This window comes from Polistes canadensis, unplaced genomic scaffold, assembly GCF_001313835.1.
Source record: "Polistes canadensis isolate GaletaPanama2010 unplaced genomic scaffold, ASM131383v1 scaffold_45, whole genome shotgun sequence".
In the NCBI taxonomy this organism is placed as follows: domain Eukaryota; kingdom Metazoa; phylum Arthropoda; class Insecta; order Hymenoptera; family Vespidae; genus Polistes; species Polistes canadensis.
Window position 1 is genome coordinate 475,689 of NW_014569592.1, and position 14,050 is coordinate 489,738.

The following is a 14,050-nucleotide window of genomic DNA, read 5'->3' on the forward strand; positions in this document are numbered from 1 at the left end:
ATTATGAATACTTGATGCAAATGGATTTTTAATATTTTATATTAATATTAAACACAATCACAGTACAAAATTATATATAAAGATATCTTTACAAGCTACGAATAAAAATACTTATCCCAAATGACATAAGTATATGGAATATTTTTACTAAAGATATTATTTATATAAAATTTAATTTTGTTGAGCCTTCTGTTCAATTTTACTAGCTTCCTCCTTCTCCAATTGTTCTCTTGTTAAGAGTGATAGACCTAATTGATTTTCACGCGTAAATGGCTGAGCCATTTGTCTTAACCATCGTTTACTAATCTAAAAATAAATAGAATAATGAAAAATTAATGTCAATTATAGTTGCAACGCATGGTTCAATCATATCACCTGTACAGCTTCTTCAGTAGATAAATTACATAAACCATCTGATAAATGCTCTTGTATCCATTTTGGTAATTTACTTCGTTTGTCAGCTCTAGAAAACCTCTACGCATAATTTATACAAATAAGCTAAATATAAGTTTTTGTTATAAATAGATAAACATTTATAAATATTTTATAATTTACCTTATCAGCAAATACCATAATACCATAGTCAGTTTTACCTCTAATGGCACGTCCAACACATTGTGCTGCATGTCTCATAGCATCGAAGGTCAAGAAATCATTTTCTCTTATCTTTAAAGGAGTAAAGTTTAGATTATAAATTATTAGAAAATTCAGAAATCTCTATTTACTTACTTGGAATTGATCACGTAAATATTCTAGACGTGCTTTCAAAATTCTTGATTGCGTATATACGTAGGGTATACCAAACATTAAAACAGCTCTTCCTAAATGATGATCAAAATCTACACCTTCTGAGACTTTACCACGAGCCACCGAAAGTAAAATAGCACCTCGACCATTTTCACAAGCCTTTATGTAATTTAAAAGAGCTAAACTAGTTTCTGCTGAATCTTGAGTTTCAATGAATAGCAATTTATGTCTCTGAAGTTGATCTACTACTCCTTGATCATACCTTAAATAGAAAAGTTTTTTTTAATAAAATTAAGAAAAGTGTGGATACTAATTAAATAATATATTATTTTAAGTAAAATAAAACATACCAAGCAGCTACAACAGATTCCATGTACAAATATGAAGTGAAAAAGCAAACTAAACCATCGGGAACATTAGCAGCAAATTCAACTAAAAGTTGACCATAATTTCTGATAACGGCAACATCTTCTCTTGTTTCATATTTTGATGAAATTGCTACTTGATCATTGCCTTTAGCTACAATCTATTTTATGAAGAATATAGTCATATTAATATAATAATATTACGATATAATTATTAAAGAAATATAATTATTACCATTGGAAGGAGACATTGTCGAGCTAGTGTCATAGTAAAGGAAGACATTATTACTGGGTGAAAATTTAATATTTTTGGATACATGTCTAAAGGTGATAACGTTCCAGAGGTAATAACTACTGATTGGAATCTTTCAAATACTGGCTTCATTGCTATGGATGAATCTAAACAACTGAAGTGTAATACCGGATTTAGAACTGTGGGTGTTTTATCATCGAATGGTTCTACTATAATTGTAAATCCTTTTGTGTAAGTAGAAACTAATGTTGCCAAATGCGTTACTAAAGTAAGCGGGGAGAAATCTGTTAGATCTGTTATTTCCATAGTTCTTAAAAGTGATGCTAATCGTTCAGCACAAAATCGTAAGGGTTTTCGTTCTATAGAAACTTTTGTTTGAATATCTCTCAAGAAAGCTGCCGGAGATTCTTGTACAACATGCTGCACGCGTAAACGTGTCTTTAAGTATTCTATAAATCGTTTCAAAAAATTAACAAAGTGTTCCGCATTTCTTATGTTTCCAGGAACAGCTTCTGTAAAAATATAAAAAAAAAGAAAATTATAGATAAGAAAGACACAATCAAATATTATATACGATGATGTACCTTGAAGGACTTCATCGGGTAATATAGGATTTGATAAAATAATGTCAGTTTCTCTTTGTACTTGTGCATCTTTTAATCCTGCAACTAATCTTTCATATTCTTCTTTTAATTTGTTAACATCATCTTCTCTCATTCTACAATATACAAGTATATAAAAATAAAATAATTATAAATAAAATATTTTCAAAAATAATAAACAAGATTAATGATAAGTCACTTACTCTGCAACAGTTTTTTCTAGAAGTTGAATATTAGCAGAACTTCTTTCCATGAGTCTTCTATTTATTTTAACGCTCATTGAATCAATACAAACATTATCTGACAAATAAAACAAAGTGTTATAATTTATATATACACATACCAATTAAATATCACATACCAATGTTATGAGCCTCGTCAAATACAACTACAGAACTTTTACTTAATTCCTTAGAAACAGTTTCAGCTATTTTTGGATCGAGTAAATAATGATAACTGTAAACTACAATTTGAGCTTGTATAATCTGTAAAAGAAATTATATGAAAGCTTTTTGGTAGAAATATTTAAAAAAAAAACCATATCTTTAAAAAATAATTATTTACCATGAAACGTGCAAGAAAATAAGGACACCAGTTACGATCTCTACCATATTCTTTTAAATCGTCGAGAGAATATACACCAGATGGTATAACTTGAGTTTTACCTTCTAAGTCAAATCCTTCGTAAAAATTACAAATTGGTGTAGATTCGTCATAATTATGTCTATCTCGAACATAAGACGCAGTGAGAGAATGGCACCGTGAATCAACTACCTTTCCTTCTCGTTCCTTGCTTACCTTCAAATTACATATTAAAATTGGTTAGAAGTTTAATGGTAAGCTGCAATTTATATTGCCTGATATTTATATCATTATTTGATAATTACTTCGGGATGGATACACATATTTTTTCTTGAACTGAGAACTAATCCTATTATTTTAGGTTTACTTTTTAATTCTTTTTCATAATAATCAATAAGTTTTTTTAATTCTTCTATAACTTTTTCTATCTCTGGTACAGTTCTAGAGCAATATATTAATTTTGTAACATCCAACGGATGTTCCAACATGTATGCAACAATTAAAGATAATAGCGTAATTGTTTTTCCAGTTCCTGAAGGCATCTCCAAAAGGCAGTGACCCTAAGATTATGAAAATCAAATTACATATTTTTTAAAGAGCATTTCTTAATCTTGTTTATTAATTTATATAATACGCTATGACCAAGATTAAAAGAAAATAAATGAACTTATTTATATATACTTTTGCATCCAGACCACGCTTAAGTTCAAACATATATGCATATTGCTCTGGATATATATAATCATATGGAAAATAAACAATTAAATCATCAACATTAATCCTGAAATAAAAAAATAAATAAGAAACATTTGATACTTGTAATTATTATAATTTACATTCGAATAATATAAAATGAGTTATTATTACTTCATGTTTAATTTTTTATTTTGTTACATTAGTGCAATAAATTTTAAGATTATCATTTATTGACTGACATAATTAATTCAACTACTTAAATATAAAAAAATGAAAATTTCAAAGGACACGATTTAACCTAATCTTTGTTTAGAAATAAACTGCAACGAGCATGTTTTGTTGGCGCGACTTTGTAAAATTCTCTTTCTTTCTTTCTCTCTCTCTGTCTCAATTGCTACTATCCGTGTGTTTTGTGCGCACTTATGATATATGTGAGCGCAAGCGCACCTGTTACAATAGACGCAACACCAGAGGACGCTCAAGTTTTAACGAACTACAGTTTCATATCATGGTAGTAATAAACCAGAGGAAGCTTGGAAAAATTAATATAGCCTCGAATTTCAGTGTTCGTATTATTAAAATAATTTGCGAAATCGTATCTATTTTGGAGATATTTTGTAGTTGAAATGTTAAGTTTAAAGAAAACAACATTATATTATTATTTTATATATTAGCAGTTATTTATTGTCAACTTGAAGAAAAAATAAGAATTCCGGTAAAGAAAAAAAATAGTTACTAAAAAAAAAGCCACGCTCATAGTATACGGAGATAATTATTAATAATTTAGACCTACTTTCACTCTCGATTTAGACCTAGATAATTATTAATTATTTATAATTTTTTTATTTCTTTATTTTGTTAATATTAGAATAAATAATAAATATAAAGTATATATTTTTCATCATGTTTCTTTTTTACAGGACATCTTGCAATAATGTCTATACCACCGTATTTATTAGGACCAAATCCATGGGCAACCATGATGGTCCAACAACAAGCCCATGCCCAATTAGCTGCGGCACAGGCTCATGCACAAGCAGCCGCTCATGCTCAAGCTGCGCATCATGCCCACATGCAAGCTATTGCTGGCCCACCACTTCCTCAAATGCCAAAACAACCAGAAGTGTTATCAGAGGATAAATTACAAGAAAAAGGTAGTATAAAAGTAAATTTTATTTCTATAGGAAAGTAACTCGCTGATATTTAATTATAGCACAAAAATGGCAACAATTACAATCAAAACGGTTTGCGGAGAAAAGAAAATTTGGATTTGTCGATGCTCAAAAAGAAGATATGCCACCTGAACATATTCGTAAAATTATAAGGGATCATGGTGATATGAGTAGCCGCAAATATAGACATGATAAGCGTGTATATTTAGGGTAAGATTTATTCAAATATTTTAATGTACTTGAAAAGTTGTAATGTATGAACATTACTTGTTTAATTCTAGCGCGCTAAAATATATGCCACATGCAGTAATGAAATTGTTAGAAAATATGCCAATGCCTTGGGAGCAAATAAGAGACGTAAAGGTTTTATATCATATAACTGGAGCTATTACATTTGTTAACGAAATTCCATGGGTTATTGAACCTGTTTATATTGCACAATGGGGGTGAGTTATTTTAATAATTTCAATCTTGTTTTTCTTATATGTATCACAGTATGTATATACTCATATATATTAATGATATGTTTATGTTAATCATTTGTGAAAATTAGAACAATGTGGATTATGATGCGAAGAGAAAAAAGAGATCGTAGACATTTTAAAAGAATGAGATTTCCACCATTTGATGATGAGGAACCTCCATTAGACTATGCTGATAATGTTCTAGATGTTGAACCATTAGAAGCTATTCAGATTGAACTTGACTCTGAAGAAGATGAATCTGTTGCATCATGGTTTTATGAACACAAACCAATGGTTGGAAGCAGGTATATAAATTTATAATATTGGAAGAACCCTCCACTCCTATCTAGTTTTGTATAATATATTATCATGTTTAAAATTATATACTTAACTTTATATGATGAGTAGCGTAGGGGTCCTGAAATCAACTATTTATGTGAGTTGACAGATGATTATGTTTTTGTAGTAGTGTCTGAGACATACTGCAAGAATGTATCACTGGACGAAACGCATTCTGATAAATGTATATCATATATAAATAATATTTTTTGTAAAAGTGTAAATATCTTACTATATATTTGAAATTATTACAGACATGTTAATGGATCTACATATAGAAGATGGAATTTGACTCTTCCTCAAATGGCCACATTGTATCGATTAGCGAATCAACTCTTAACCGATTTGGTTGATCACAATTTCTTTTATTTATTTGATCCCAAGTCATTCTTTACTGCAAAAGCATTAAATATGGCAATACCAGGAGGTCCAAAGTTTGAACCTCTTGTAAAAGATTCAAATGCTGCTGATGAAGATTGGAATGAATTCAATGATATAAATAAAATTATTATTAGACAGCCTATTAGGACAGAATATCGCATCGCGTTCCCTTATTTGTATAATAACATGCCACATTTTGTACACCTTTCATGGTAAGTAACTTATTATAATTAATATAATACAGAAGTTATTTGTATGTGTGAAAGAATATTTCCACACTAGTTTATAGACTTATCAATTAGTCCATTATAGTCTAACTAGCAGTGTGGTATAGCAAAATAGATGGTTGTTATTCGTACTCTTTCTAAAAATTAAAAGAGAACTGCTGATGCCACCTACATAACATACATTGTATTCTATCTACTAGAGTAGTTTATATTTCTAATTAATAATTTATTAGAAAATAATAATATATACTTTGTATCTTAATATCTAATATATTTTAATTTTTTAAACAATTTATAGGTATCATGCACCAAATGTTGTATATATAAAGACAGAGGATCCTGATTTACCAGCATTTTATTTTGATCCTTTGATTAATCCAATTTCACATAGGAATTCATTAAAGGTAAATTGTAAGAATTTAAAACATAGATTATAAGTATTATAATTAATTGTATTAATTAATAATAAATAAATAGATTAAAAAATTTTGTATTAGAATTCTAATGATAAAAAGTTAATTATACATTTTTATTATTTATAGACAGTAGAACCACAAATTGAAGATGATGAAGATTTCGTCTTAGATGATGAAGTCCAGCCATTTTTACAAGAAACACCACTTTATACAGACAATACAGCTAATGGTATAGCACTTTTGTGGGCACCAAGACCATTTAATACACGCTCTGGAAGAACCAGAAGAGCAATTGATATTCCTTTAGTAAAATCATGGTATAGAGAGCATTGTCCTCCAGGACAACCTGTTAAAGTACGAGTTAGTTACCAAAAGTTACTTAAATATTTCGTATTAAATGCATTGAAGCATAGACCACCAAAGCCTCAAAAGAAACGTTATTTATTCCGGTCATTTAAATCTACCAAATTTTTCCAAACTACAACTATAGATTGGGTTGAAGCTGGATTGCAAGTATGTCGTCAAGGCTATAATATGCTGAACTTACTCATACATAGAAAGAATTTAAATTATCTTCATTTAGATTATAATTTCAATCTAAAACCTGTTAAAACCCTTACGACAAAGGAAAGAAAAAAATCACGATTTGGAAATGCTTTCCATTTATGTAGAGAAATTCTTCGTTTGACGAAATTAATTATTGACTCACACGTACAATATCGTCTAAATAATGTTGATGCATTCCAACTAGCTGATGGATTACAATACATTTTTGCTCATGTTGGCCAGCTTACTGGCATGTATCGATACAAGTATAAACTAATGAGACAAATAAGAATGTGTAAAGATCTAAAGCATTTAATATATTATCGATTTAATACTGGCCCAGTTGGAAAAGGACCTGGTTGTGGATTTTGGGCACCTGGATGGAGAGTATGGCTTTTCTTTATGAGAGGTATAACACCATTATTAGAAAGATGGTTAGGTAATTTGTTATCCAGGCAATTTGAAGGGCGTCATTCTAAAGGAGTAGCTAAAACTGTGACTAAACAAAGAGTAGAATCACATTTTGATCTTGAATTAAGAGCATCTGTGATGCATGATATTGTAGACATGATGCCTGAAGGCATCAAACAAAATAAAGCTCGTACAATCCTTCAACATCTAAGTGAAGCATGGAGATGTTGGAAGGCTAATATACCATGGAAAGTCCCTGGATTGCCTATTCCTATAGAAAATATGATATTACGTTATGTTAAAATGAAGGCTGATTGGTGGACAAACACTGCTCATTATAATCGAGAACGTATCAGACGAGGTGCTACTGTGGATAAGACAGTATGCAAAAAGAATTTAGGTCGTCTTACTCGACTTTATTTAAAAGCAGAACAAGAACGTCAGCATAATTATTTAAAAGATGGACCTTATATTACTCCAGAGGAAGCTGTAGCTATATATACCACTACTGTACATTGGTTAGAATCCAGAAGATTTGCTCCAATACCTTTCCCACCACTTTCATATAAACACGATACGAAATTATTGATATTGGCCTTAGAACGTTTGAAAGAAGCTTATAGCGTTAAATCGAGATTGAACCAAAGTCAACGCGAAGAGCTTGGATTAATCGAACAAGCATACGATAATCCACACGAAGCTTTATCTAGAATTAAACGTCATCTTTTGACTCAAAGAAACTTTAAAGAAGTGGGTATAGAATTTATGGACCTTTATAGTCATTTGATACCAGTTTACGATGTGGAACCTCTTGAAAAAATAACTGATGCTTACTTAGATCAATATTTATGGTATGAAGCAGATAAACGAAGATTATTTCCACCATGGGTGAAACCATCTGACACAGAACCACCACCTCTTTTGGTTTACAAGTGGTGTCAAGGTATAAACAATTTACAGGATGTTTGGGATGTTAGCGAAGGAGAATGCAATGTTTTATTAGAATCCAAATTTGAAAAGCTCTACGAAAAAATCGATCTTACTTTGTTAAACAGACTTCTTCGTTTAATCGTTGATCATAATATTGCTGATTACATGACTGCAAAGAATAATGTTGTGATCAATTATAAAGATATGAATCACATAAACAGTTATGGAATTATTAGGGGTATGCAATTCGCATCATTTATTGCTCAGTATTATGGACTTGTGCTTGATCTATTGGTTCTTGGACTGCAAAGAGCTAGTGAAATGGCTGGTCCCCCACAAATGCCAAATGACTTTTTAACTTTCCAAGATGTGGCATCTGAAACTGCACATCCGATTAGATTATATTGCAGATATGTTGATAGAATACATTTATTCCTTCGATTTTCTGCAGACGAAGCAAGAGATTTGATACAAAGATATCTAACAGAACATCCAGATCCAAACAATGAAAACATTGTTGGGTATAATAACAAAAAATGTTGGCCACGTGATGCACGTATGAGATTAATGAAACATGATGTTAATTTGGGACGTGCTGTTTTCTGGGATATTAAAAATCGATTACCTCGTTCTACAACTACTATACAATGGGAAAACAGTTTTGTTAGTGTTTATAGCAAGGACAATCCAAATCTGTTATTCAATATGAGTGGATTTGAATGTAGGATTTTACCTAAGTGCAGAACAACGCATGAAGAATTTACACATAGAGATGGAGTATGGAATTTGCAAAATGAAATTACAAAAGAAAGAACTGCTCAATGTTTCTTAAGGGTAGACGATGAAAGTTTACAAAGATTCCACAATAGAGTGAGACAAATTTTAATGGCTTCTGGTTCTACGACATTTACGAAAATTGTTAATAAATGGAATACTGCTTTAATAGGATTAATGACTTATTTCCGTGAAGCAGTAGTCAATACCCAAGAACTGTTGGATTTATTGGTCAAATGTGAAAATAAAATTCAGACACGTATTAAAATTGGTCTTAATTCAAAAATGCCTTCAAGGTTTCCACCAGTAGTATTTTATACACCTAAAGAATTGGGCGGCCTTGGAATGCTTTCTATGGGTCATGTATTAATTCCTCAATCAGATTTACGTTGGTCCAAACAAACTGACGTTGGTATTACACATTTTAGATCTGGTATGAGTCACGATGAAGATCAATTGATTCCCAATCTATATAGGTACATTCAACCATGGGAATCAGAATTTATAGATTCACAGCGTGTTTGGGCAGAATATGCCTTGAAGCGACAAGAGGCAAATACACAGAATCGCCGACTTACTTTAGAAGATTTAGAAGATAGTTGGGATCGTGGTATACCTAGAATCAATACATTATTTCAAAAGGATAGACATACCCTTGCTTATGACAAAGGTTGGAGAATACGTACAGAATTTAAACAATATCAAGTTCTTAAACAAAATCCATTTTGGTGGACCCATCAACGTCATGATGGAAAGTTATGGAATTTAAATAATTATAGGACAGATATGATCCAGGCCCTAGGTGGTGTTGAAGGAATTCTGGAACACACACTTTTCAAAGGAACTTATTTCCCCACATGGGAAGGTCTTTTCTGGGAGAAGGCATCAGGTTTTGAAGAATCAATGAAATATAAAAAATTAACGAATGCTCAAAGGTCGGGTTTGAATCAAATTCCTAACCGTCGTTTTACTTTATGGTGGTCACCCACTATAAACAGAGCAAATGTTTATGTAGGTTTTCAGGTACAATTAGATCTTACAGGAATATTTATGCATGGTAAAATACCAACATTGAAGATATCTCTCATTCAAATTTTCCGTGCTCACTTGTGGCAAAAAGTGCATGAATCAATTGTCATGGATCTTTGTCAAGTATTTGATCAAGAATTGGATGCTCTGGAAATTGAAACTGTACAAAAAGAAACTATACATCCAAGAAAATCATATAAGATGAATTCTTCCTGTGCTGATATTTTACTTTTTTCGGCATACAAATGGAACGTTTCAAGACCATCTTTATTAGCAGATTCTAAAGATCTCATGGATAACACAACGACTCAAAAATATTGGATAGATGTTCAATTGAGATGGGGTGATTATGATTCTCATGATATAGAGAGATATGCAAGGGCTAAATTTTTAGATTATACAACAGATAATATGTCCATTTATCCATCTCCAACGGGTCTTTTAATAGCTATCGATCTAGCTTATAATCTTCATAGTGCATATGGTAATTGGTTTCCAGGATGTAAGCCACTTATACAGCAAGCTATGGCAAAAATAATGAAAGCAAACCCAGCGTTATACGTATTGCGAGAACGTATTAGAAAAGCTCTACAATTATATTCATCAGAACCAACTGAACCATATCTTTCTTCTCAAAATTATGGAGAATTATTTTCAAATCAAATCATTTGGTTCGTCGATGACACTAACGTATATCGAGTAACGATACATAAAACTTTCGAAGGTAATCTGACTACAAAACCAATTAATGGTGCGATTTTCATATTTAATCCAAGAACTGGTCAGTTGTTCTTAAAGATAATTCACACTTCTGTGTGGGCTGGACAAAAGCGTTTAGGACAATTAGCTAAATGGAAAACTGCCGAAGAAGTTGCAGCTCTTATCCGTTCGTTACCAGTAGAAGAACAACCAAAACAAATTATTGTAACGAGAAAGGGAATGTTGGATCCTCTTGAGGTGCATTTACTAGATTTTCCCAATATAGTAATTAAAGGATCAGAACTTCAGTTACCTTTCCAAGCATGCTTAAAGGTTGAGAAGTTTGGTGATCTTATTCTGAAGGCGACTGAACCACAAATGGTTCTCTTTAATCTTTATGACGATTGGTTAAAAACAATTTCCTCTTACACAGCATTTTCACGTTTAATCTTGATTCTTCGAGCGTTACACGTTAATACAGAACGTACTAAGGTTGTACTTAAGCCAGATAAAACAACTATAACAGAACCTCATCACATATGGCCGTCTTTAACTGACGACGAATGGATTAAAGTAGAAGTGCAATTAAAGGATTTGATCTTGGCTGATTATGGAAAGAAGAACAATGTCAATGTTGCGTCTCTGACTCAATCTGAAATCCGAGATATTATTTTAGGTATGGAGATTAGTGCACCCTCTGCGCAACGACAGCAAATTGCAGAAATCGAAAAGCAAACAAAAGAGCAATCTCAACTCACTGCAACTACTACTAGAACGGTTAATAAACACGGTGATGAGATTATTACTGCTACTACATCCAATTATGAAACTCAAACATTCAGTTCTAAAACAGAATGGCGTGTGAGAGCCATATCTGCTACTAATTTACATCTTAGAACTAATCATATATATGTATCTTCCGATGATATCAAAGAAACTGGTTACACATACATTTTACCGAAGAATGTATTGAAAAAATTTGTCACTATCTCGGATTTACGAGCACAAATTGCTGGATACTTATATGGTATTAGCCCACCGGATAATCCTCAAGTTAAAGAGATTAGATGTATAGTAATGGCTCCACAATGGGGCACACATCAAACAGTACATTTACCAAATGCATTACCTAATCATCAATACCTTAAAGAAATGGAGCCATTGGGATGGATACATACACAACCCAATGAATTGCCACAGTTATCACCACAGGTTGGTATTCATTTATTTATTATATTTGAATATATTGTTGATTTATTATTAACGTTTTATTTGCTTTATTTTCTAATAAGGATATCTCGACACACGCACGAATTATGGCGGATAATCCAAATTGGGATGGTGAAAAAACAATTGTCATTACATGCAGTTTTACACCAGGTTCTTGTTCTTTGACGGCTTATAAATTAACTCCAAGGTATGAAAAATTATACTCTATAATAACATATTTTTATATATATATATTTATTAAAATATTTTGATAGTTTTTTTTATATAATTTGTATTTTTATTTCAGTGGATTCGAATGGGGCAAACAGAACACTGACAAGGGAAATAATCCTAAAGGATATCTTCCAAGTCATTACGAGAAAGTACAAATGCTTCTTTCCGATAGATTCCTCGGTTTCTTTATGGTACCTAATCAGGGATCGTGGAATTATAATTTCATGGGTAAATTATCAATTATCTCTTTATTTATATAAAGAAAATATATAAAAATTGTAAATAAAATGATTAAAATTATATATTTTTGTCTAGGTGTGAGACACAATCCAAACACGAAATATGAGTTACAATTAGCTAATCCTAAAGAATTTTATCACGAGGTTCATCGACCGGCACATTTCTTAAACTTTTCTAGTTTGGAAGATGGAGATGGGGTTGGAGCGGATCGTGAAGACATGTTCGCTTAGAATAAATATAATTTCCTCAAATAATATTTCCTTATTTTTTTATTTTTGTTCTTTTCATTTTTTAAGGATACGAATCGATGTAATATTGTTTTGATTTAGTTGTTAGAAACATAATCGTTCAATTCAAAAAATATAATAATAGATTTTATCAGCTTCAATCGATGAGAACGAAACACGATATTTTTTCAAAAATATTTCTTCATTTATCTTATAAACATATTATTACTACTACTACTTTATAGAATGTTGAGATAAATGAAATTATGTCATAGTTAATATGAGTAGTATGTATTTTTAAAAAAATTGTATAAAATTTGTGCTTATAATGCTCTTATATAAAAAAACAAATCAACTACTCCTCGGATTTTTAAAGATAAAGAGAGAAGGAGAGAGAGAGGGAGAGAAAAAATGTACTTTTATTACATCATAAATATTTAAAATAAATGTATAAACTTGATTATTGTATGAAGATAAATGTTTTATAATATACACACGCACACACACATTTCATATTTCATCAATGACATAAACTCGTATGAGTGATAATATGCAAGCGACGGTGACAGTTCAAGTAATAATTCGTGAAAGAAACATACATAGTTAATAAATAATTAGATTAAATATTAAATAAAATTTATCAAAATTTTTATTAATTGGCTGTTCAGGAAAAATCGACTTTTGATTTGATAATAAATTAATGGAAAACGGCGAGAGAAAGAGAATACACACACAATTTGATAAACAAACGATAATAATTAATAATTATAACTAATTAATGTGTATAAATTCGTTGAAATATTATAATGGTTAATTATAATATTTTTACCAGGCACGCATCGAAACCTAAGTGTTTACGATAAGGCGGTCGAACTGTAACTGTCTCGAGTGTTTACATGTTGGAGAAAAAAGTATACATACGTACATAGTTTGATCTTGAAAAATATGATCGATCTTTTAAACGCGCGCGCGCGAGACTATGTAAAACTTAGAGTTTTCACGATTTAACTGAAGTATACAATTTAAATAAGATATACTTATATCTATTTCCTTATGAAAATTTTATGAATATTTTCACTATAAATGTAAGTTCATATCTTAGAATATATAATTGTTATCTATAACATATTCTACTAAAATTTCAATTTTTGTAGAATATTATATCGGTAGAACGATTAATAAAAAACGATTAATATGGTTTGTACGTTACGTAGATAATTTTATGGAATACTTTAAAAGCGTCAGTGATCTTACATTTATTTAATTAACATTAATTTATGGAGATTCGAAGTATATATAATAAAGAATGATATACTTCATACATAAATTGTTATCTAAGCATACGAAATCTATTAAATGAGATCCAAATATTTCTTCTAAGTACAACGTGTCCTTGCTATTAAGTTGATAAAAGCGATAATACATCAATCACTATATCTCTTTTGCATAACTTGTTTATTATTTAATATTTAAAAAGTTGTTTTATATTTGAAACATATATGCTAGT

At 30.6% G+C, this 14,050-nt stretch overlaps 2 protein-coding genes across 4 annotated transcripts; one reads left to right on the top strand and one right to left on the bottom strand.

Moving 5' to 3' along the window:
* Positions 1-17: 17 nt before the first annotated feature.
* LOC106785139 (TFIIH basal transcription factor complex helicase XPD subunit) lies at positions 18-3,637 on the bottom strand. The gene is made up of 13 exons (XM_014745332.1): positions 3,544-3,637; positions 3,231-3,330; positions 2,855-3,109; positions 2,532-2,765; positions 2,329-2,452; positions 2,171-2,267; positions 1,950-2,083; positions 1,348-1,877; positions 1,098-1,273; positions 730-1,009; positions 556-666; positions 376-474; positions 18-306 (listed from the first exon to the last, which is right to left on the bottom strand). The coding sequence occupies exons 2-13, from the start codon at positions 3,261-3,263 to the stop codon at positions 172-174; spliced, it is 2,208 nt and encodes a 735-aa protein (XP_014600818.1). The 5' UTR covers positions 3,264-3,330; positions 3,544-3,637; the 3' UTR covers positions 18-171.
* Positions 3,638-3,724: 87 nt separating this feature from the next.
* LOC106785108 (pre-mRNA-processing-splicing factor 8) lies at positions 3,725-13,047 on the top strand. Of its 3 annotated transcripts, none has more exons than XM_014745284.1 (11): positions 3,725-3,810; positions 4,166-4,399; positions 4,459-4,627; positions 4,699-4,863; positions 4,971-5,186; positions 5,475-5,813; positions 6,127-6,232; positions 6,371-11,845; positions 11,926-12,050; positions 12,150-12,304; positions 12,392-13,047. In XM_014745284.1, the coding sequence occupies exons 2-11, from the start codon at positions 4,180-4,182 to the stop codon at positions 12,544-12,546; spliced, it is 7,125 nt and encodes a 2,374-aa protein (XP_014600770.1). In that variant the 5' UTR covers positions 3,725-3,810; positions 4,166-4,179; the 3' UTR covers positions 12,547-13,047. The 3 variants fall into 3 exon arrangements, with proteins under 3 accessions (XP_014600770.1, XP_014600769.1, XP_014600771.1); XM_014745283.1 differs by having other exon boundaries at positions 3,752-3,960; XM_014745285.1 differs by having other exon boundaries at positions 3,772-3,873.
* The last annotated feature ends 1,003 nt before the right edge of the window (positions 13,048-14,050 follow it).

Excerpts from the sequence above, each read along its gene's own strand:
- LOC106785139 (XM_014745332.1), bottom strand. The coding sequence starts at position 3,263 with ATGTTTGAACTTAAGCGTGGTCTGGATGCAAAA. Across the intron at positions 2,084-2,170 it reads CTAGAAAAAACTGTTGCAGA|AATGAGAGAAGATGATGTTA; the intron begins GTAAGTGACTTA and ends TGTATATTGTAG. Across the intron at positions 307-375 it reads CTACTGAAGAAGCTGTACAG|ATTAGTAAACGATGGTTAAG; the intron begins GTGATATGATTG and ends ATTTATTTTTAG.
- LOC106785108 (XM_014745284.1), top strand. The coding sequence starts at position 4,180 with ATGTCTATACCACCGTATTTATTAGGACCAAATCCATGGGCAACCATG. Across the intron at positions 5,814-6,126 it reads CATTTTGTACACCTTTCATG|GTATCATGCACCAAATGTTG; the intron begins GTAAGTAACTTA and ends AACAATTTATAG. Across the intron at positions 12,305-12,391 it reads GTGGAATTATAATTTCATGG|GTGTGAGACACAATCCAAAC; the intron begins GTAAATTATCAA and ends ATTTTTGTCTAG.